The sequence below is a fragment of the Oratosquilla oratoria genome, chromosome 21 (genome assembly GCF_046742065.1).
Source record: "Oratosquilla oratoria isolate Oo_2021 chromosome 21, ASM4674206v1, whole genome shotgun sequence".
NCBI lineage: Eukaryota > Metazoa > Arthropoda > Malacostraca > Stomatopoda > Squillidae > Oratosquilla > Oratosquilla oratoria.
In genome coordinates, this window is record NC_134797.1 from 59881421 (window position 1) to 59906080 (window position 24660).

The 24660-nt window shown below is 36.7% G+C and overlaps 2 protein-coding genes across 3 annotated transcripts in view; both read left to right on the forward strand.

The window, feature by feature from the left end:
• Window positions 1–24660, forward strand: part of Daao2 (D-amino acid oxidase 2) — a 168324-nt gene that overhangs the window by 25804 nt on the left and 117860 nt on the right. The window lies entirely within an intron of this gene.
• On the forward strand, window positions 1187–24642 carry LOC143036972 (protein mono-ADP-ribosyltransferase PARP12-like). Of its 2 annotated transcripts, none has more exons than XM_076205043.1 (2): window positions 1187–1346; window positions 17991–24642. In XM_076205043.1, the coding sequence occupies exons 1-2, from the start codon at window positions 1327–1329 to the stop codon at window positions 20269–20271; spliced, it is 2301 nt and encodes a 766-aa protein (XP_076061158.1). In that variant the 5' UTR covers window positions 1187–1326; the 3' UTR covers window positions 20272–24642. The 2 variants fall into 2 exon arrangements, with proteins under 2 accessions (XP_076061158.1, XP_076061159.1); XM_076205044.1 differs by lacking the exon at window positions 1187–1346 and adding an exon at window positions 14813–15393.

Genomic DNA, 24660 nt, shown 5'->3' on the forward strand with positions numbered 1-24660 from the left:
CATCATTCCTACTCAAAAGCATCGCTCTGGTCGACCAAGGAAGATATCAAATCGCACTTCTACGGTTCTAACTGCCTCCTAATAACCGTAGGAGGCAGTTAGAACCTTAGAAGTACGATTTGCTATCTTCCTTGGCCGACCAGAGCGATGCTTTTGAGTAGGGTCATTGCTACATTACAATAACTGCAACTTATGCTTTGTTTTTGTGCCCAGCAACATTTTTTCTTCTTTAGCATTATAATGTTTTTTTCCTATTTCCAGCTTGATGGGGAATTCCAGGTCAAAGCAAGACACTGGCCAGGCCAGTGTTTCTGTAGGGCAGACTGCTTCATCATCAACTTCTGTCCAGCCATCATCAAATAAACCTGCCTCTCAGCCATATCTAGGACAAACTGTTTCATCACAAACTTCCTTCCAGCCATCTTCAGTAACACAACCTGCCTCACAGCCATTTCTATGGGAAACTAATTCATCACCAACTCAGCAAAATGTATCACAACCTGCTGTCCTGATATCTTCAACAAAAACGGACTTATCATCATCACAGGCACCTAAAGAAGTTCATGCAACTTGTTGCTTCCCAGCCAACAATTACATAATTAATGGAAAAGAAAAGCAGATGGCAGACTTGGAAATGATACCTTCTCGTGCTGTTGCAGATAAGTTTGCCCTGCGCATATGCCCACAGTATAATTCCAGGAGAGGTTGTTTCCTTGACCTTAATTGTAGGCGAATTCATATCTGCCGAAATTTTTGTGAAGGGAGATGCACCAAGACAAATTGTGACTTTGATCATTCATTCAATACTACTCATAATGGTAGAGTACTTTCATGCTACCAGAGAAGAAGAGATTATAGTGACCAAATGGTGAAAGATTGTTTGTTGAATAATATCAGACATAAACGGCCAAAACGAAATGTGGAGTTGCTCATCTGTATACACTCAATTATGGGAAAATGTACACAAAATAAGTGTAGTAGTTATCATGCATCAAAACCTTATTTGTGGGAGGTAAAGAAATCTAACAGTTGTTGGTTAGAATTATCTATTGAGCAACAGGATGCTCTAGAATATGCTTTCAGTAATCCAAACATTCAAAAGTTTTCTCTTCCTGCTCTTAAGAAGGGGAAGCAACATTTTAAATTACCAAAGGAACTTTATGACATTCTTGGATATAGAGTATGGACTGTAAATTTAAATGAATTTGACTTGAGGAATGGTTGTGAAACAGTGGAAATTAGGAGGCTTTCTACCCCCTCAGATGTTACTAATAGCTTTGGTCTTTCCACAAGGTGGATATGGTACTGGATGGATAACAAAAACATATGGCACTCCTATACTGCAGGTACTATAGGCAAATTTTATACATATGCACTAAGTGACCAACTAGAATACATGTATCACTACATGCAGGATGTCTCAGCCATTGAAGTTGACATTGATAATATTAAATACAAGATAGATTTAGTGGGTGAAGTTCAGCATAATTATACTGGTGAACAAAAAATTTGTAGAAGGCCACATTCAAGGCAAAAAGCAAAGGAAGAGCATTTCTATGATTTGTGGTCACCAGTGCCTTCATGTTCCAAATTTCTTAAGGTTGAAATTTTTCATGGTACTATGGAGTTCAACTTTGTAACCTCTATGTTTACATCCTCACTACCTAGTGCTGTTATATCAAGAATGTACAGGGTGCAGAATGAATTCCTTTGGAAAGCTTATCAGGTGAAAAAGGAAGAGCTTATGGCAAAATACAAAAAGGAATTTCTATTAAAAGAACAGTATCTCTTTCATGGAACTAGACATTCTGTTATTGATCACATTTGTGAGGAGAATTTTGACTGGAGATTATGTGGTTCAAATGTTGGTCATGTTTATGGGAAAGGCACTTACTTTGCAAAGGAAAGTAGCTTATCACACAGTTATACAGAAGCAAAAGATGGCATGTATGCCATTTTTATAGCTTTAGTTCTTGTAGGGTATTGCACTGTAGGGAACAAATGCATGGAATTTCCTCCAAGAAACACAACAACAGGGTATTTGTATGACACAACAGTGGATGGAAGTAGCTCCACAATATTTGTCAAGTATAATCACAATGAATACTACCCAGCATATGTTCTATTTTATCATGTAAATTCATCGGGTTACTGACTTGGCTTTCTGTAATGGAAGGTAGAGAGGTGCTTAGAGTAAACTGTTTAAATGAGAAGGAAAATGAGCAGGAGTGCAAGGAGAAGCTGAGAGAAGCAGGGTTGTGGAGTTGGAGTCGGAGAGAGTCAGAGGTTTTAGCTGGGAGTCGGAGTCAGATTTCTAAGAGTACTAGGAGATTGAAGTATCCATAGGCATAGGTAATCAGCCTACTATGTAGGAAATGAAAGATTAGTTTTGGGAACAACTTCATTATATTAGATTTTTTCCTACTATTTTTTTTTTTTTTTTGAATAGTAGAAACTTCAGTGAAAATCTCCTATGATAAATTAAACAAAAAAATTAAGTTACAGTTTACTTTATTTTTTACTAATCAAATTAAAGAATTACTCTTTCTCTTTACAAATTCGAAAGAATGAATGAAATCAGACAAAAAGAAACAGAGATATGGCTATTTAAATATAAAAAACATAAACTTTTCAGGAGAGGCATTTAAAGTTTAAAGGAGCGCACCGTCATTTAAAATCCTCCGGCCGCGTACTCACTTGTGACATTGTCTTTTTTTTACGTTTCCGTTTACAACTTTAAACAAAACATAACTGGCTATCAAAAATTTGACTTTATTTCAATATACAGAATGTTTTTTCATGCAATGGGGTTGCCAGATGTCGCCAATAATTTATCTATTTTATTTTATATATAAGAAAAGAAACGGAATTGAGCTGTAATATTTGGTCGAAGTGTTACAACCATCATAGAGAATCTTTTGAATACCTGTTGGTAGAATAAAAGATAATACGATCACATGCATGACTGGTAGGCTGACAGATACGCTACAGGGCGACATCCTTTCTCCTTTAGCTTTGAAGAGATACTGAGATCCTTGTGGTGATTGACGATTAGTGTTGGGCAAGTCGCCAGATATCTCCATATACATTATAGTAAACAAAATATAACTGACTATCAAAATTTTGACTTTATTTCAATATACAGAATGTTTTTTCATGCAATGGGGTTGCCAGAGGTTACCAAAAATTTATCTTTTATTTTATATATAAGAAAAGAAACGGAATTGAGCTGTAATATTTGAGCCAAAGTGTTACCACCATCATAGAGAATCTTTTGAAATGTTTACCTAAAATTCGTTAATTTTCCAGAATTTTTCGTGTTTTCGCGCCCTACAGTCCCTTAAGGGGGTACGCGACACCTGGGGGGGTGAATTTGGTCAAGATATGGCATTTTTCAAAACTGTGTTCAAAATGTTCGTATACCACTTAGAAACAAATCCCGACAAATGATTTTTCAGCCGCGCGCGATTTAAAGGTCCTGGGTGAGGATTAAAGGGACAGATTTAAAGGCGCAACCCACACTAGAAGGAGGCGTGCCACTTAGGACCTTCAGGCGCAGCGAATAACGTTGAAATTTGATTGAATTTACACTCGCCCAGTGTATCAACGGCCAATACGATTGTGGAGGGGAAGGGAGGAAGGCGGAGGGAGAATATTTCGCCAACTTTGTGCGAAACTAAGCGTTAGTTACTGGCTAGCTCTGAAAAGGGAACTACGCATGTCTCATGAGCTCTCGTTGCAATCTATTACTTTAGCTAGTACATATTACTCTTTAGTACAGTCATCATGGGTAGCAAAAAGAACAAAAGAACATCACAATGACAAAAAAACAGCAGTTAAAGATGGCAAGCAGTCAAAGACGACTAAAGATCTCACCACCTCTCACTCCACCACCGCCCTCACCTGCACCTCTGTGACGGTGACAGAGGTAAAGGACAACATTAGACTAAACAATTCAAAGAGGAAGATTAAATCCAAAGAAGAAAGCAAGAGGAAAAAGATCAAGGCTATACAGGAAGAAGAAAGAAGAAGGGACATCATATGATGCTGGAGGGGGTGCCCTACCAACATAGATTGGCGAGGGGAATCTGATGAGGAAAGAGAAGGCGCCCACTACTGGAAAATAAACCTCTTTCCAATTATTTAGATACCCTGAAGACCCCCAGCAGAGAGGTTTCATATGAAGAAACCGCCAAAGGTGCAAAAAAGCAAATTATATGATGTTGTCGTCTGTGCGTCGTCACTACTGTGACATACTTATACTTTAGTTTTTCAGTATTTAAAGTACTTATAATTAAAATATGTTGATAATATTTACTGTACTTACTTATTATATAATAAGAATTAAGCCATGAAAAAATCAGTCAAATTGGTGAAACTATAAGCAAGTTACAGATATATTCATATTTCAAGTTGCCATATCTCCGTTTGATATTTTTCTACTTTTTTTTAATCATAAAAAATCTAATATACATTAGATTTAGATGAAACTTACAGAAAATATTACTTTTAGTAACTGCTAGGGCCGATCGTTCGAATATTTTGAATAGGATGAAAGAATTCGGAGTAATAATGGAAACAAGAGCAAAAAAATTGTATTTTTCACGATTTTTGCCAGACATTAAAATTGAAATGCCTGTATACAAAAGTATAAAGGAAATTGTTCAATTACTCAATGACCGGCCCTAGGTGTGCCTACTGACTAATCATATCCAAAATATAAAACAAATTGGTCCACGTATTATGGTGCTGTGCACTTTTAAATGTTGCTACTGGTATACGTACATGTGTACATGTGTACATACATCATTCTGCTTCACCTAAAATGTAGGCAATATGGATACCTATTTACCTGAGAAGTTTCAGCTCTTTACTCTAAATATTTTAGAAAATGACCTCCAGGTGTCGCGTACCCCCTTAACCTTTCCTCATCATGATTTGTCACATTTTTTCCTAATATTGTGATAGAAGGTTTATGGGAATGGACAAATGAAATAACAGATGATTTTTTTTTTTTTTTTGGGGGGGGAAACATGAAAAAGAAAAAATATAACTTGAAGTGATAACTCTGCCATGACAGATTTGAAAGTGCTCATCTGGTAGATGATCATGAGCATAAATAATACCATTATATATTTAATATATATGTGTTCATCCAAATATGTGCTTGTGTGCATATATATATAAAGCTGGGTGAGTGTATATGTGAGTATATTTATCATACAAGTGAATGTTTCATGTAAAAAATAATATACATGAAAAATATTCATAAAATGCTTGCTGAATAGGTGTGGGAGGCTGGTATATGGATCTGCAGAATAGATTTCCCCATAGGGGTCAAGGAGTTAAGGAGTCGGAGTTGGAGTCGGCATCCTAGGAATTCTAGGAGTTGTAGTAAGAGTCGGAGTCGGACCTTATACCATCCGACTCCACAACCCTGGAGAGAAGTGTGGGAGGTGGTGAAGTATAGAGTAGAGGTAGGAGTGGAAGAGGAATGGTGTTTGAAGGAGAAGTGATAAGGTGTGCAAAGATAGTGTGAGGAACAAGGAGGATGGGAGGGAATAGTAGGAAGGATAGCGAGTTGTGGGATGAAGAAAAGATGGTAGTAGAAGAGAAGCAAGCATTCAGGAACTGGTTGCAGAGTAGGACTAGAGAAACATGAGTGGTACAAAGAAAATAGAGAAAGGAAACCCAAGATAAAGGAAGTCTAAAGGAGAGCAGATGTAAAATGTGGGAGTATGACAAAATCTTTTTTTAAAGTAATAAAAATATTTTTTGTATGGAAGTAAAGAGGAAGGGAGGCAAACCAAAAAGGTAAAAGGCACATATGGACACATTAATAGAGGAGGAGGCAGTAAGGGGAAGATGGGCAGAGTATTTTATTGAAGCTGAATGTGGAGGAGAATAAGGAAGGATTGATAGTAGCAGTGGGAGCCACTACGAAAAAGATGGTGATGGAAGAGAAAAATGGAGGAGAAATAAGAATAGATGAGGTATAAGTAGTTTTGAAAAATATGAGAGCATGTAAGGCTGTTGGGTTACATGAGTTGCAGGGTGTCTGAAGAAGGGAGGTACAGTAATAGTGAACTGTCTAGTGAGGTTATTTAATGTAATAGTTTTTGCATTATTCTTATTATTAAATTAAGTTAATGTGAATTACTATACTTTTTTTTTTTAACTCCTGCTTTTTTGTTCTGCACGACATTTACACCAAATGTCTGAGCTATCAGTTTTTGTACATTTCCTTGAAGGATCATGTCTAAATGTTCTAGAATATGATTTGATATGCCATTTTGATTATCTAGAATAAAGAATCCCAAAAAACATGCAAATATTTCTCTGTTCATCATGTACTGTAGAATAATGACCATTTGAGTGTGTCCTAAAATATCTGGTGTTACCAGCTGAGTCACTAAAAATATCTGAATTTACCAGGGTTAACTCAAAAAAGCTCGATAAGGGTTTATTTCCATTGAGGTTCCTTAAGATACTAGATAACAAAGTATACAAAAATGCTTATAAGGAATAATACCACAATACATGTAGTTGTTTGACACAAATATGAACTTAAATTGAATGACTACAAAAGTTGACTAGACAACAATACATGCATACATATACCAAAGGCTCCTTACAAGGTAGCCAAAGTCTCCTTACAAGGTAGCCAAAGTCAAAGGCATAAATCCACTCCCACCACCCCTCCCTCCCTCTTTTCTCGATTCCTGGATAATGGGTCATCCCTGCATCTCACCTGCCCTGGGTCAGAAGCAATGTAGCAAGACACAGGACATCCACAGCAAGGGCTCTTCATTTAATAGGTGACCCTCCCTCTCCATCCCCTTGTTCAGAAAAAGAGAAGACGGGGAGAAAGCCCTTTGAGCTGCATTAGAATATCATTCACTGCCTAACCCCCATCCCCCACCCACTTCCATGCATCACAGAATCATCCATACACATGATTACAGTGTTCAAGAACTAAAGGGGATTGATTGCAGTGATAGAAGAGATCTCCTGATTAAAGATCGGAGAGATTGAAGAGGTCATGGAAGTCATTTAAGAAAGACAACATGTCAAAAGGATATAACGAAAGTTTTCCATATAGATGTATAAATAATGGTCTCAAACTGTCAGGAAATAAATTTGGAAGTGGGTAGAAACAACTTTGCCAACTATGTAGTTAATGAATGAAAAACTTACTGTAGAGGCAGTGCAATGTATTTCAGTTCAAAACTTTAAGAATCATTTAGATAAACACCTAAGCAAGATGATGTAATGCCTGCCATTTATTTTATATTATGTATTTGTTATTATTTGTCTGTTTATTATTGTTTCCTTAATTGTCATTTATTATTTATGTCTATTATTATTTACTATTTACCTGTTTGTTTATTTTTTAAATTTACCCATTTATTTACATATTTTATTCATTATTATATACTTTTTATTTATTTTATATTTATTTTTTGCATCTGAATTAGTTTGGACCAAAAGGTCTCCTATCAGCATGCTCCTCCTTTGTAATATAGCCCAAGCTCAAACAATACATGAGTTCAAATCTAGATATGATGATATGGTTTAACATCACAAACTCCCTCCTACTGGAAGGCTAGGACAGTGCCCCTCACAGAGGACTTTGTAGCGTGGAATTTAATGAACCAGGCCCTTGGTTCAACTTCGCTGGTGGCAGGATTCGAACCGCCATCCCTCCCGACCTTCACCGCAAGTAACAACGCCCTAACCTGCTCAGCCAGGGAGTCTTTCTGTATTACAAAATCTAGATATGATAATTGGAAATCAAATATATAGATTAAGTTGGAACTGCACATTAATTAGAGTGTAGGTATGATAGAAAATTAGAGAATAGGAGATTTTACCTAGTTGTATTATATGGGAAGGGAGCTATGCTTGTGGTGACCCGTCTGTATCTTTCAGCATCAAGTTTTTTATTAAAATCTTGAATAGTATTTGCACACACTGTTTCTTTTAACAAGTTATTATAGATATCCAGATATCAGATCTCTTCTATAGTTATCCTTTTTGAGCTTCTTTTCATGACCTCTTGTTTTCCCATTGTCATTTTTTTCATTCCCATCAAGGATTTCCATTCCTTTCATGATTCTGAAGTCAGTAGATCACCTCTTTCTCCTCTCTGCTCCAGTGTTGGTAGTTCCAATTTGGATAATCTTTATTTCTTCTCAACATATTTCTTTTGAGTTAAATCACCCATAATTACTGTATTTCCTCTTTCAGTATATCAGCCAGTTCATACTTAGTATCATCCAACAATTTGGAATGATCGTGTTCTGTCCAGGGCTGTGTTTTAGGGGGTACATACACTACTAATTTTATACTTTTCATGTGGTTGCTTTATACAATTTGGAATGATCGTGTTCTGTCCAGGGCTGTGTTTTGGGGGGTACATACACTACTACAAATTTTATACTTTTCATGTGGTTGCTTTCTACTTTTAACATAACACTGGCCTGCAAAGTTTCAAAGGTAAAGCATCTGATAACTGATTCTAGGGTAATTTGCTATGCAGAATCTAAAAATCACACTCATTTTGTGCAATCAGGTCACGTTTTTGAGATACGAGGCGGTAAAAATAATTAAAAACTCCCATTTAGTGCTATTTATTCCCTTTAATTTTGGAAAAAAAATTCTTGACAAAAGAAATAATTTTTTCTTGCATAGTTCAGAAGATAAAGAGGATATATTACAGAAAATCTAATCATGGATGAAGGGCCTTTTCAGTGACTTTCTCCAGTGTTGGGCAGCCACCACGTCTCTTTTCAAACACCAACAGTAGTCCGCAAGAAAGTTCACATCCCACCGGCCTTGGTAGCGTTCTTCCATGACACGAATATCTTGGTGGAAACGTTCTCCCTGTTCCTCACTGAAGTCACCACAGTTCTGAGGGAAATAGTCTAAGTGGGACCATAGAAAGTGCATTTTGACTGACATGCGAGCCCCTAATTTTTGATAGTTGTTCAAGAGCTCATCGACTTCTTTCTCATATTCTGCACTTCGGTTATTTCCTAGAAAGTTTCTTATCACTGACTTTAGCGACCACCAAACGGACAGCTCAGCTGCATTCAGTGCATCGTCAAACATTGAGTCCTTCATAAGTTCCCTTATCTGAGGCCCATCAAAGATGCCAGCCTTAAGCTTTTCCAGACTGATCCGAGGAAACTTCTGCTGAAGAAAAGTAAATCCCATGCCGTCCTTGTCCATTGCCTTCACAAAGTTCTTCATCAGTCCCAGTTTGATATGTAAAGGTGGGAGTAAGACCTTGTTTGGTTCAACAAGAGAACGAGCCTGAACATTGTGTGAACCAGGTTCCAAACGTTGTCATGGTGGCCATTTTTGTCTGACAAAATGTTGATCATCAGCCCAACTATCCCACAAACACGAAAAGCATGGATACTTTGTGTACCCACCCTGTAGTCCCAAAACCAATCCAACTACCTTAAGATCTCCACAGATCAACCATCCATGGTCATTGTAGTTCAGAGCAGACAGTAGCTGATCCATGTTGTCATGAGTTTCTTTCATTTGCACCAAATGACCGATTGGAATTGAAGAGTATTTATTTCCGTTGTGAAGGAGGACTGCCTCGAGACTTCTGCTGGAAGAGTCGATGAACAGTCTCCATTCAGTAGCAACATAAGTCCAGCCCCATTGATTGAATCAAACCAGCAATGTTGTTGCAGTAAACTAATGACGAGTCCTTCTGGGTTGTGAAGAACTGTCTAAATTCTCTTTCACGCTCTCGGTACCAAAAGAATGTTGTCTCAGGTGCTAGCAAATTTTTCTCACGAAGACGAGAACCCAGAAGCTGTGCTGATTCCTTTGATAGGTTTAGATCCCATGTCAAGTCATTGAGATCTGCTTGTGTTAGAGGCACTGGCCGGTCATTCTCTTCTGGTATGTATTCTCCACCCTCTGCCCTGTCTAATGTGTTATCAGATTCCGATTCAGAGCTAGATTCCATTGCAACATCTGGCTTGGGAACAGGCAGGCCTGGACCATGAGGGACTGGTCGTATGGCAGACGGAACATTAGGATACTGAATACAATGCTTGTTCTTGCGGTTGACTCCTTTAAGATTAGTCATGCAGAAATAGCAGTCTGACACATGATCTTTACCCTCTCTCCAAACCATTGGAACAGCGAATGGCATACTCTTCCTTTTTTTATTTCTCCAATCACGCAAGTTCTCGACACATGTTTTGCAGCTAACATGGGGTGCAAATGGCTTGTCCTGGTCCCCAAGGTTAACTCCAAAGTAAGCATGGTATGCCTTCTTCACAAAATCAGTTATATTTGCTAGTCGACGAGGAAGAATCACATTACCACATATGTAGCAGAACCTATCAGGATGATTTGTGCATTTGCGTTCAATTTTCTGTCAATCTAAGATACGTGTCCAAAATAGAAACACAAGAAGCATAGATTCTTGTAAAAAGCACAGATTCTTATCAAATCAGTCACATTGATTGGAGATCACACTTTTCTAATCCATTTTCAGTTTCAGTGTTGTCAATGTAGTCAATGCAGTTTCAGTTTCAGTTTCGGTTTCAGTTTACTGAAAGTAAACAAAAACATCATTAGGTTTCAGTATCAGTTTCGGGGTGCTACAGTATAATTTTGATGCAAAAAAGAATAAGAATAGGCTATACCTGCAGCCTCGTTTTCCTTATACTTAGTACTATACAAGGCCCAAAAGTCGCACTTCTCATATCTCAAAAACTAGACCTGATCCAAGGAAACGGATGGCATTTTTGGATTCAGCGCACCAAAAAACCTATAAATCACTTGAAAAACCTTCGACCTTTGAAAAAAAAATCTTTTAATGCAGGCCAGTGTAATTGATTCTACATTGTTTTTTCCTTCTGTTAACTTGGTCTAATCAATGTAATTTTTTTTAATCATTTCTTCATCCAAATAGTCAAATGCCACTTTCATTGATCTTAATAGGTTGAAGGTTTCTCTGACTATTTTGTTTATATGTTTATCCAGTGTCTTTGCTGATTATTACTCCAAGGTTTCTTTCTGAGTATACTTTTTTTATTTCTTCTTCACCAATTTTATAATTTTTTGAAATTCTGTTTTTACTTTTTCCAAACTCCATTATGCTACACTTCTTGATATTGAAGTTCACTTCCCACTTTGAGTCCATTTTCAGATTTTGTCCAGGTCTGATTGTAATGAATCACAGTCCTCTTCTCTTTTTACTTTAGTATTTTTGCATCATCTGTGAAGAAATTCATATAACATTCAACTCCTTCATCCATGTCATATATATGGCAAACATGATTGGGGCCAGCACCAACCCCTGTGTGACACCACTTATTATTTCTTCCCACTTCGAGTATTTATCTCTAATTACTACACTCATTTTTCTCCCAGCCCAGAAGTCCTCCATCCATTCTACTAATTTACCTCAGATGCCACCTATTGATTCTATTTTGCTTATTAATTTCTTGTGTGGTACCTTATCAAATGCTTTTTGTAGGTCTAGATAGGCACAGTCTGCCCATCCATCCCTCTCTTGTATTATATCTATTAGTCTCAAATAGAAGCAGATCAGGTTTGTTGTACATGATCTTCCTTGTCTAAATCCAAATTGATTTGGGTTCAGTATAGTTTTTTCTTCCAAGTGTTTAACCCATCTACTTTTGATCACTTTTTCACATATTTTTGCTATTGTGCTTGTTAGGGAGACCAGTCTGTAGTTAGTTGAATTTTCCTTGTTTCCTCCTTTATATATTGATACAATGTTTGCATTTTTCCTGTCTTGTGGTACCTTTCCTTCTTTGAGTGAGCATTTGATTATATTTTATATTTCATCTGTTAACTTCTCTGCATTCTTTTAGTATCCAATTTGCAATTCCATCTGGACCATGCAATTTTCTGACATCAAGGTTATTTATTTGGTTGCTGATTTCCTTCTTTGTTAGTTATTTCCTTCATTGGGGAGGACTTCTGTCTCTATATTCCCTCACAGTTTGGCGAGTTTTTAATTGTGAATACCAATTTGAAATGATTGCTCATAATTTCTACCATTTCTTGTTCTTCTGTATATTCATGACTTCCTTGGTGCAGCTTTTCTATTTTTTTTTTTCTTTTTTTTTTTAGTTTACCATTCACATATTTTTAAAATAGTTTAGGTTGTTCCTTGCATCTATTATTTCTTTTTCATAATTTCTTTTCTTCTCTGCGTATTTTTACGTAATTGTTTCTTAGTTTAATATATGTTTGCCATTTGCTTTTTTTTTTTTTTTTTTTTCCATTTTTTCCAGGCTTTGTCTCTTTTATCTTTAGCTTCACTACATTTTTTGTTGTACCAGTTCTTAAAATATGCTCTTTCTTGCTTTTGTTATGGTACATATTTGTACACTCCCTCATTATTAATTTCTTTTAGTATATTCCATTTCTCTTCCATCCTTGTTTCTTCCTTTAAGAATTTTTCCAAGTTTGCATTACAAAAGAATTTTTTAAGTTTCTCAAAATTCGTTTTGTACATGTCTTCCTATTCTATGTTTCTCATTTCTTCTTAGGTCTATTTGCTCTTTTAATTCGAATTCTATTAGTACATGGTCACTCTTTCCTATTGGTGTTTTGTTATCTATTCTGTCTACAATTTCAGGTTCTGATGTAAGTATTAAATCCAGTCTCAAAGGTTCCTCATTGTTTCTGTATCTGGTATTTTTCTTTATCCACTTCATTGTGTACTCAATGGTCATATCTAGTAGCATGCTGCCTCATATGTCTTCTCCACCCTTTACTGTTATTTCTTCTCAACATATTTCTTTTGAGTTAAATCACCCATAATTACTGTATTTCCTCTTTCAGTATATCAGTTCATACTTAGTATCATCCAACAATTTGGAATGATCATGTTCTGTCCAGGGCTGTGTTTCTACAAATTTTATACTTTTCATGTGGTTGCTTTCTACTTTTATCATAATTAATTCTACATTGTTTTTTCCTTCTGTTAACTTTGTCACATTCAAGTCTTTCCTGATCAGAAATAATACTCCCCCTCCTTGTTTTTCCTTTCTATTCTTCATCCAGCAGTTGTATAGACCTTGTCCCACAATGTTTGGTGGTAGATTACCTTTTAGTTTAGTTTCTACTATTCCCATTATGTCCGGTTTTTCTGGTGCCAGATAGTCATTTAGTTCATTCAGTCCTGAGATCATTCCATCTATGTTGGTATAGGCTAATTTGATTTTTTTTTCTTTCTCAGTTTTTTCTGTCTGCTTTGTTTCCTTTTTCCTGATATACCATTTTCTCAGCCTCAGGTCCACCACTTTCCAAAAAACATTCTTTTCAGTCTCAGTTCTTTTTTTTTCTTTTTTTTTATTTGTTTCATTTCTAAGCTCCTTTTCTTTTCCTTCATCACTCTTTCTTTTTTTATCCATACATTTTTGTGATGTTCACTGTTTGCTAGTTTTGCTGCTCTAGGTAGTACTTCCTCCACAATCATTTGTGACCTAAGATGGGACCCAATGAGTGTTAATCCTTTCTTGTATACTACAATTAGGTAAAAATATATATGTATATATACATACCTCACTGAAATTGATGGTTTCCTGGTAACCTCCCCCCAGTGATGAGCAAGTATGAACACAAATATATAAAATGAAATATTACACCATTCATCAGAACATTATTACCTTAACCATAGAGAAAACATATCCCAAGCTACTGTAGAAGGGTCTTGTACCTGAAATTGTGATATAGCAAAAATGACTATCTACAGTGAAGTCATAAACCTCCTTTCAAAGGAGAACAAGTCCATACAAAGGCATGTGGAAAACACTCGTTAAGAAAATAAACACACAACTAGTCATCACTTTCAGTGAGGTATGTATAAGAGAAAATTTGCCCATATTAGTAATTAATAATGCTCATTACTCTAATCTAACCTGCCCATTTATATACGAGTTTCAGAGGAGATTGTCATTTTGTCATGGGTTTTGGTATGCTTGTTGTATTACTTGTCAGGCTAATGCTCATGCTTGTTTGAAGAGTATAGGAGGCTTGTTGCTGTGGCTGAAGCAGTCACCTTTGCCCTATGCGTTTGAACTTTGGGGCAAGTAAAAGTCACTTTTGGGAATTAGAGAGGAGTATGGGATGTGAACTCACAACTAAGTAAATGCAAAATTAACATGCCTATGATTATGCCACTAGGTTAGGGCCAGCCTTAGGAGGTGTGGGGCACAATTGGGAACATTTGTGGTTGGTCTCAGGTTACCAGCTAACTTGCACCAAGATCTGTAAAATTATGGAGAGGAAAAAAAAATTAAATGTATTATAGACTATATCTTTGTTGTAGGTTGGGAAGCAATCACAATAAGCATTTAACAATTGCATGCAAGTTCATAAACCAAACAGATGTAAGGGTGCATTTAATTATAAAATACCAAACATTAAGTCTAGCATGGGGTCCATTTGGCCTAAGGCCAGCCCTGCATTGGGTTGACAGGTTTTGAAAATAGGCAGCAGAGAAATGATTCTGCTGTCCATCTTGTAGGACCACTGCAAGTTACCCATCATTGATCTCTGGCTAATCTATCAACTAATTTGAAGATATCTTAGAAGATTAGTAGGGTCAGGGTCATTGCTGCATTAAGGGGACTGAACACCTTGAATCATGAAATTTTCATCCAAAAATTGAATTTTAGATATGGGCATATTTGAATAATATAAACATCCCAAAAGCAAAATATGAACAACTTTTTCATCCCCAGTGTAATGGGAGTTTAAAGGGCCTGGGAGGTGTCAATTTAAATGGCTCATGCAAGAATAGGCCCTAAATATCTATAAATATATCTTGTTTTTGCTTGTCTAATTCCATGAAATGGTTATATTTTTGTATGGCATCAGCATGACTTCCTCTTCTGCGTGGTGTGCGTAGCATGCTTCAAGCCTAAGTTACCTAACAAACATAAGAGTAGATTATTGCATAAACACCTAACTGACTGTGGAAATATTGTGTTCCTTTGCTGCTGTTTGCCTTATTTCCTGGACATTACTACACTTATTAGATGTCGAATCATCAACTGCATCACAATGAAGAGGAAAACCAAGGAAAAGATGAAAAAATTGAGCCAAAAGTGGAATGAAAGTTGTGCTAGAAAGAAGGCAAGGTGTGAGAGGCTTGGAGGAGGGTAGCCACTGCCTCATGCGTTACCACCACCTCCACTGCCAACACCATCTCCACCACCAAATACCATCACACCTGACAACACAGATGACAAAGTGCTTTCTTCCAAACGAAGGGAAGAAGATGAGGGAAATTCAGGAGGAAGAGAAAATAGCTGACAATGGAGAAACATACGAGGCTGGGATTGCGCCTGTGTAGGATCAAACACCTTTTTGGTAAGCTTTTTCATTGAGCAGAGGAAAGGTGCTCATTGCTGGTAAAAATAAACCACTGCAATGATTTGACAAAGTGATGACAACCCAGTAGTTAGGTTTTAAACCGGTAAAAGTGCAAAATCTTGAATTATGAAAAGGACCGCTTGGCGAGTAACAAATATATTTTAATGTAGTATATATAGTAGATATGTGCATATATGAAAATATCTACTGTCAACTTATTCAATATACATTATATAATAATGTATGTGAATGTAATAAAAATTGCACAAAAAATAACAGAGATATGCAATGCTGAAAACTTGAAATGCTCGTATCTCAAAACCACAAATACAGTACAGGTAAACGTCGACTTACGATGGCCGCGACTTACGATTGTTCGACTTTACGATGACGACGACGACGACGACGACATGATAATTTAACCCCTTCCATACGGTGCCGCACACGTAGGCGTCATGAGGAGCAAGTGGATTCGCGACGCTGCCATATCGGCGTCTTGATTATATTTATTGTAGTCGCCCCTGTGTTTTTACATTCTCTCAAATGTGCCTTGAATCCCATTCTCTGTGGTTTTCAAAATTCGCGGGTGAAAGAGAGAACGATCGATATAAGCGGTGACTATATTTTATGATGCGAGTATTATTACGTCACGTCGTATGGCTGGCATTGGCTGCTGCCCGCGAGATTTAAGTTCCGTACTGAAAATACATATTATAGTGTTTGAATATGGTAAAAAGGATAAAAATAATTAAATAAACTACTGTACATGTTTAATAGGCTATATTCAGTATCTCTGGTGGTTAATATACAGGTAGGCTAGGTACAGTGACCACGGAACAGTGATACACAAATTGGGGATCGACTTACGATGAAATCGTCTTACGATGGCTCTATCGAAACCTAATGCCATCGTAAGTCGACGTTTACCTGTATTTGCAATTACAAATATGCCAAAAAAATTTAATCAATTGTAGCAGCCTGGAAATGCATCTGGTAGTGTATAATAGGTATATCTTTATTTCCATGCCTTTTATATATATAGCACCTATATGGCTTAGAATTAAAGTGCATTGTGGTTGATAAAAACATATACAACCACTCCTCGTTTAACGACGACAATTGGGACCAGCGCGCCGTCGTTAACCGAATTGGTCGTTAAGCGAAAGTGTATACATATACGTATATGTACTGTATGTACAATGTCCAGCAATACATGTATCTTTATTTTCGTGTATTTTTCCTCTTTTATACAGTACATTAAAGCTTTATTTACTGTTTATTTACGGTGGTTAGGTTCCTAAAATTACCGTATATGACCAAATCCGCGTATGCTGACATTCCATATTGAATACCAGGGTATTTTTATAGTTTCGACCATGGGCGCAATATAGCAATAGAAAATTAATTATTAATTTTATAAATTAAAATGTATCAATGTAATATGCAATTTTGTGGGCAGAAATGAAAGTAAAAAATACCTTGCTACAAGAAAATATGCTAATGAACGAAGTCAGTAGCATAGGCTCGGGACGCCATCTTGTCGTCTGCCAACGTCTCTCACGACGATGACAACGAGGACGAGCCGGATGACATTTAATTTGCAGGTAATGATTTATCAAACACAGGTTAGGTTAGTTTAGTTTAGGTTAGACGAATTAATTTATCATCCTTTCATTTCTTCGGCATCGGCATCTATCATAACAAACATGGTGTACCATTCGTCCGACATGACATCGTTACTTACGAAATCTGTTTTAGCATTTTTTTTTCCGCTCACAAAATTGCATATTACGTTGATACATTATAATTTACAAAATTAATAATTAATTTTCTATTGCTATATTGCGCCCATGGTCGAATCTAAAAATTTACCACTACCGGTATAAACTGTACCCCAGGTAGTTTTTCCAGGTTGCAGGATGGTAATGTAGACCTAAGCTTCAGAACACTTTACCTCACAGCTAATATCCACCGTACAAGTTCATTTATAACATCATACAAATTTGCCTCAGCCAACTTAATTATCATACATGACGTCGTAACTTCAGGAGATTTATGTTAAACGTCATAAAGCCCGTCGTTACTCCGAGTTGTCATTAACCGAGTAGGTCGTTAAACGAGGAGTACCTGTATATATATTTTTATATAGAAAAACAGCAATGGGCTTCATCGAAGTGGGAAAAAAAAAAACATGGAAAAAAGGAGCAATGTAAGAGACCATAATTATAACACCTATATCTCACATTGTATAGCAATTTTTTTTTAAAAAGCAGGCATGAAATAGTTTATAGGATCCATATTACTATGAAAAAGCAGAAGTCCGTAGTACAAAAAAAATGACATGTATTCAATTATGTAAAAATAATATCATGTCATAACTTCATGACATCAAGATATAGCAAGTTCTCAGGTTCATAATATATTTCTTCCTATATTTTAAACAAAACCTGAAAGTTTCAAGTTGAAAGACTATAAACTTTTTTTATATGATTTTTTTTTTTCAGTCCCCCCTTATAATAACTACAATGTATACTTTATTGTGCCCAGCAACATTTTTTTCTTCTTTAGGATTATAATGTTTTTCCTTTTTCCAGCTTGATGGGGAATTCCAGGTCAAAGCGCACTGGCCAGGCCAGAGTTTCTGTAGGGCAGACTGCTTCATCATCAACTTCTATCCGGCCATCATCAAATAAACCTGCCTCTCAGTCATATCCAGGGCAAACTGTTTCATCACAAACTTACTTGCAGCCATCTTCAGTGATACAACCTACCTCACGGCCATTTTCAGTAATAAAACCTGCCTCACAACCATCTTCAGTAATAATACCTGCTTCACAGCCATCTTCAATAATAAAACCTGCCTCACAACCATCTTCAGTAATAAAACCTGCCTCACAACCATCTTCAGTAATAATACCTGCCTCACAGCCATCTTCAGTAATAATACCTGCCTCACAGCCATCTTCAATAATAAAACCTGCCTCACAGCCATCTTCAGTAATAATACCTGCCTCACAGCCATCTTCAGTAATAAAACCTTCCTCACAGCTATCTTCAGTAATAAAACCTGCCTCACATCCATCTTCAGTAATAAAACCTGCCTCACAACCATCTTCAGTAATACAACCTGCCTCACAGCCATCTTCAGTAATTAAACCTGCCTCACAGCCATTTATAGGAAAAACTGTTTCATCACCAACTCAGCAAAATGCATCACAACCTGCTGTCCTGATATCTTCAACAAAAACGGACCTATCATTATCACAGACACCTATAGAAGTTCATGCAACTTGTTGCTTCCCAGCCAGCAATTACATAATTAATGGAAAAGAAAAGCAGATGGTAGATTTGGAAATAACACCTCGTGCTGTTGCAGATAAGTTTGCTCTGCGCATTTGCCCACAGTATAATTCCAGGAGAAGTTGTTTCCTTGACCTCAATTGTAGGAGAATTCATATCTGCCGAAGTTTTTGTGAAGAGCAATGCACCAAGACACATTGTAACTTTGATCACTCATTCAATACTACTCATAATGGTAGAGTACTTTCATGCTACCAGAGAAGAAGAGATTATAGTGACCAAATGGTGAAAGATTGTTTGTTGAATAATATCAGACATAAACGGCCAAAACGAAATGTGGAGTTGCTCATCTGTATACACTCAATTATGGGAAAATGCACACAAAATAAGTGTAGTAGTTATCATGCATCAAAACCTTATTTGTGGGAGGTAAAGAATTCTAATGGTTGTTGGTTAGAATTATCTATTGAGCAACAGAATGCTCTAGAATATGCTTTCAGTAATCCAAACATTCAAAAGTTTTCTCTTCCTGCTCTTAAGAAGGGGAAGCGACATTTTAAATTACCAAAGGAACTTTATGACATTCTTGGATATAGAGTATGGACTGCATATTTAAATGAGTTTGACTTGAGGAATGGTTGTGAAACAGTGGAAATTAGGAGGCTTTCTACCCCCTCAGATGTTACTAGTAACTTTGGTCTTTCCACAAGGTGGATATGGTACTGGATGGATAACAAAAACATATGGCACTCCTATACTGCAGGTACTATAGGCAAATTTTATACATATGCACTAAGTGACCAACTAGAATACATGTATCACTACATGCAGGATGTCTCAGCCATTGAAGTTGACATTAATAATGTGAAATACAATATAAACTTAGAGGGTAAAGTTCAGTATAATTATTATACTGGTATACAAAAAATTTGTAGAAGGCCACATTCAAGGCAAAAAGCAAAGGAAGAGCATTTCTATGATTTGTGGTCACCAGTGCCTTCATGTTCCAAATTTCTTAAGGTTGAAATTTTTCATGGTACTATGGAGTTCAACTTTGTAACCTCTATGTTTACATCCTCACTACCTAGTGCTGTTATATCAAGAATGTACAGGGTGCAGAATGAATTCCTTTGGAAAGCTTATCAGGTGAAAAAGGAAGAGCTTATGGCAAAATACAAAAAGGAATTTCTATTAAAAGAACAGTATCTCTTTCATGGAACTAGACATTCTGTTATTGATCACATTTGTGAGGAGAATTTTGACTGGAGATTATGTGGTTCAAATGTTGGTCATGTTTATGGGAAAGGCACTTACTTTGCAAAGGAAAGTAGCTTATCACACCGCTATGCAGAAGCAAAGGATGGCCTATATGCCATTTTTATAGCTTTAGTTCTTGTAGGGTATTGCACTGTAGGGAACAGATGCATGGAATTTCCTCCAAGAAACACAACAACAGGATATTTGTATGACACAACATTGAATGGAAGTAGCTCCGAAGTATTTGTCAAGTATAATCACAATGAATACTACCCAGCATATGTTCTATTTTATCATGTAAATTCATCGGGTTACTGACTTGGCTTTCTGTAATGGAAGGTAGAGAGGTGCTTAGAGTAAACTGTTTAAATGAGAAGGAAAATGAGCAGGAATACAAAGAGAAGCTGAAAGAAGTGTGGGAAGTGTTGAAGTATAGAGCAGAGGTAGGAGTGGAAGAGGAATGGTGTTTGAAGGAGGAGTGATAAGGTGTGCAAAGATAGTGCAAGGAACAAGGAGGATGGGAGGGAATGGAAGGAAGTGAAGATGGTAGTACAAGAGAAGAAGCAAGGATTCAGGAATTAGTTACAGAGTAGGACTAGAGAAACACGAGTGGTACAAAAAAAAAAAAAAAAAAAAAGAGAGAGAGAGAGAGAAAGGAAACCCAAGATAAAGGACAGCAGATGTAAAATGTGGGAGTATGAATTTTTTTTTTTACAGGAATAAAAATATGTTGTATGGAAGTTAACAGAAGAAGGAAGGCAAATCAAACACAAGAAAAGGGAAAAGGTACATATGGACACATTTATGGAAGAGGAGGCTGTAAGGGGAAGATGGGCAGAGTATTTTAGAGCTGCTGAATGTGGAGGAGGATGGGAAAGGATTGGTGGTAGCAGTGGGAGCCACTAAGGACATGATGGTGATGGAAGAGAAAAGTGGAGGAGAAATAAGAATGTATGTTTAAGACAGAACATTTTTAGAAGCTCTGCCAAGGGATTCAAACCCTGACCTGTGCGTGCATAATCACGAAGTCAAGACATAGCTTAGTCGCTAGCGTCTTAACTTCATGATTATGCACACACAGGTCAGGGTTTGAATCCCTTGGCAGAGCTCCCAGAAATAAGAATTGATGAGGTATAAGTAGTTTTGAAAATGATGAGAGTAGGTAAGGCACTTGGGTTAAATGGGTGTCATGCAGAGAGCCTGAAGAAGGGAGGTACAGTACTAGTGAACTGTCTAGTGAAGTTATGGGAGTCTAAGGGAGGGTAGAGCTCTGGAGAACTAAAGGAGTGCCTGTATAGTTCTGTTTTACAAGGGAAAGGGGACAAATGTTAGTAGTAATTTTAGAGGAATTAGTTTGTTGAATGTAGTTGGGAAGGCTTATGGGTTTTAATTTAGAGGATTGGAAGAGGAACAGTGTGGGTAAAGGTAGGGGTTGCATGGACCAGATTTTTGTGGTAAGGCAGATGTGTGAGAGAGGTTTAGCAAAAGGAAAGGATGTTTTCTGGTCCTGGATGGATTTGGAAAAGGCTTCTATGGTAGACAGAAAGGCACTGTGAGAGTTATTGCAGATATATGGGGTTGGGGGAAAGTTTTGAATGTCAGTCAATAGTATTTATGAGAGTAGTAAAGCCTATGTTAGAATTGGGAATAGAGAGAGCAATTGGTTTGAGGTAAAGGTGTGGCTGCATCAGGGATGTGTCTGTCATGGCTGTTCAATGTGTACATTAATGGAATGGTGTGGGAGGTAAATGTGAGGTAATGGGTAGGGGATTAAAGATGGTTAAAAAAAAAAAGATATATATTTATAGTAGTCCATTATATCAACACAAATACAATCACATCATTATGACTTTGGTGAGTTTGTTCCTATAGAAACGACTTCATTTAATTTTTTTTTTTTTTTTTTTAATATCCTGTCATCCATGAGGAGCTGAGATGGGAGGGATGGCGGGAGTGAGTGAAATGGGTGGGAATAGGTATGTGCCTCCGACTTGGATCTGACTCTAATCACCATGTCATATTTTCTTGTAATTGGGCCTTGAAATGCCAACCCCAATTCAATTTTCTTTTGTTGATTCATGCTATTTCTGTATTATTGTAATTATAGCATCATTTTATGTAAAAATGACAACTTACATTAACTTTGGCTAAGTATGTAAATTATATTAAACTTGACAAAATATGTAAATTGCATTTTGGATTGTTAATTGTTAGAATCTGTATATGATGAAATGAGAGTCTAGAAAGGCCTAGTGGAAATGAGCGGTGCTGTGGGCACTCAGACTCAACCTTGAGTGCTGGTTATGCTCCTGGTGACACCTCATTCATGTGTATCTTGTATCACCTGAGTATTGTTCCATTTGTATATATTGTATATAGAGTTCACACAACCATAATTAAACCATATAATATATGTATATACACCAGATTATTACCATATTTTCCGGCTTATAATGCGCATCGGGTTATAATGCGCACTCATGCACTTCGTTATCTCAGTACACAGATAGCGCGCACCGACGTATAACGCGCATGCCCGATCGCATTTGTCCATAACGCAGTTGTACCTCGGTATTCATATCATGTGAACGAGGTTACATGGAGAAGTATTTTTCATTGGCTAGAGCCACCGCTGGGAAATCTGTTGATTTTTCACTAAATTAAGTGTCAGTTTAGGCATCAATCAGGACACAACTAAGAAAAAGTCGGAACTACATGTATGGTACCGGTATATGACTCATATTGTGCGTTGGTCCCTTATTACTTTGTAGCTTAAATAGTTTGTAGGAAATATGACCCAAAAAAAGTTTATTGAAAGTAAAATATACAGAAAATTTTCGGGATTTTTACAGAAAATTTTCATTTTATATCTTGAGGAAATAGTTCGTCTTTACCATTTTTTATTTCATGCTGAAACAAACTACAGACTGTTTCATTTTAGCTTTGAGCCTGCAATGACAGTGGTGAAATAGAACAGTCTCTCATCGAGGTGACGTTTAGTTAATATAGCTCCTGAAAGAGGGTGTTGTAGTCAGGTGTTTGACACGAGTTTATGAACGGCCGCAACGGAATTTGTACCATACCTAAAGTGAAGCAACAAAACCAACATAAAAATTCAAACTAAGATGCTGTGAACATGGGCAAATATCATGAATATTGATCATGTTTCATGGTGTTTAGGCCTATTTAAACATGAAAAATAAGATTCGATAGATACCTACCTATACCAAATATTTACATACTGTAGCCCATGCTGGCGTATTCTTTCATGTCACCATGGCTGTTCTTCTTCTCACGGAACGTCACGGAGAAGTGTGCCTCCTGACTTTATGACGGCCAACATCGTCACGTTGTTGTGAAAAAAATTACACACACAGCCGCAGAATTTTTATCGTAGGCCGCAGATAATGCGCACCACCGGATAACGCGCACCCCCCGTTTTTGGGCCCTTCCAAGGGAAAAAAGTCGCGCACTATACGCCGGAAAATACGGTATGTAGTTGTTAAAGGATTTCTTTTGTTTACCAGTAAATCAGCTGGCTTTTCTTCCTGATCTCATTTCTTATATTTTATTGTTTAATGGTACATATGTGTCATAATAAATTATATTGTTTTCTAAGTCTCATAGACCTTTAGTAGTAACCAGAGATATATTTGATCTTCTAGTATATTATATAATCTTGCATATGATTACTTTGCATTAAACTCTAAATTGGGCAGTTTTATGAGGGAATTACTTGTTTAATGTATGCCTTGAGCCCAGTCAGTTTTCAATTACTAGAGGACATAACAATATTACCTTTGTGTCATATGTTGAGAAGCTGAATGACAAACTGAGAGAAAGTAAACTTATATGAATATTTAACACTGTTGAATTGTCCCAAGTGAAGTCTAGAATACTGTAGGCAAAGTTGTCCTACAGCTTTTTAAATTCACAGTTGAGAAAAGTGATAGTGTGACTGGGGCTTTAGTTTCTGCCATGAGTGTCTTTGAAAAATACTCACAGTACTTTGAGTTTCTTGTTGCTAAAATAGGATTCTTTAAATATATATTCATTGACTTGAGCAACCTAATTTCTTGATTACATTTGGTTGTAAATTACTTCATCATGAAGTGTAATCTGATGAAAAGGCTCAACCAAAACATGAAATTATCATTATTCAGTTGTTTAAAAATTCCTGTTGCTTCTGCAATGGTTTGATTTGCATTTGATGTTGATTGAATTTCAGTAAGGCAGCTTTTTAAAGGTTGCAAATATTCATAAACTCTGGTTATTGTCTGTATGTTAAAGTTCCACCTTGTAGAGGATGGATGTAGAATGTTGATCTCCATATGCTTGAAAATGGATATACATTGCATTGAACTTGAGAATGTTGTAATAGCCAAAATGTTAGAGAAGAGTATTCTTGCATTCCATGTAATAGTTCCTGCATTTCTCACTATTAAATTAAGTTGATGTGCATGAAAATACAGTGTGTAATACTATAATCATATATATATATATATATATTTTTTTTTTAACTGGTTGTTTGGTTTGCATGCCATTTACACCATCAAATATCTGAGCTATCAGATTTTGTCCATTTCCTTGAAGGATCATGTCTAAATGCTCTAGAATATGAGTTGTTACAATATCTGCATTTTGATAATCTAGAATAAAGAATCCCCAAAAACATTTCTTTAACTAATCTTTCTTTACTCATTCTCT

Bases quoted from the DNA above. Each gene is read 5' to 3' on its own strand.
- LOC143036972 (XM_076205043.1), top strand. From the start codon at position 1,327: ATGGCACTCCTATACTGCAG. The intron at 1,347-17,990 runs GTACTATAGGCA...TCCTTTTTCCAG, and splicing joins ATGGCACTCCTATACTGCAG to CTTGATGGGGAATTCCAGGT.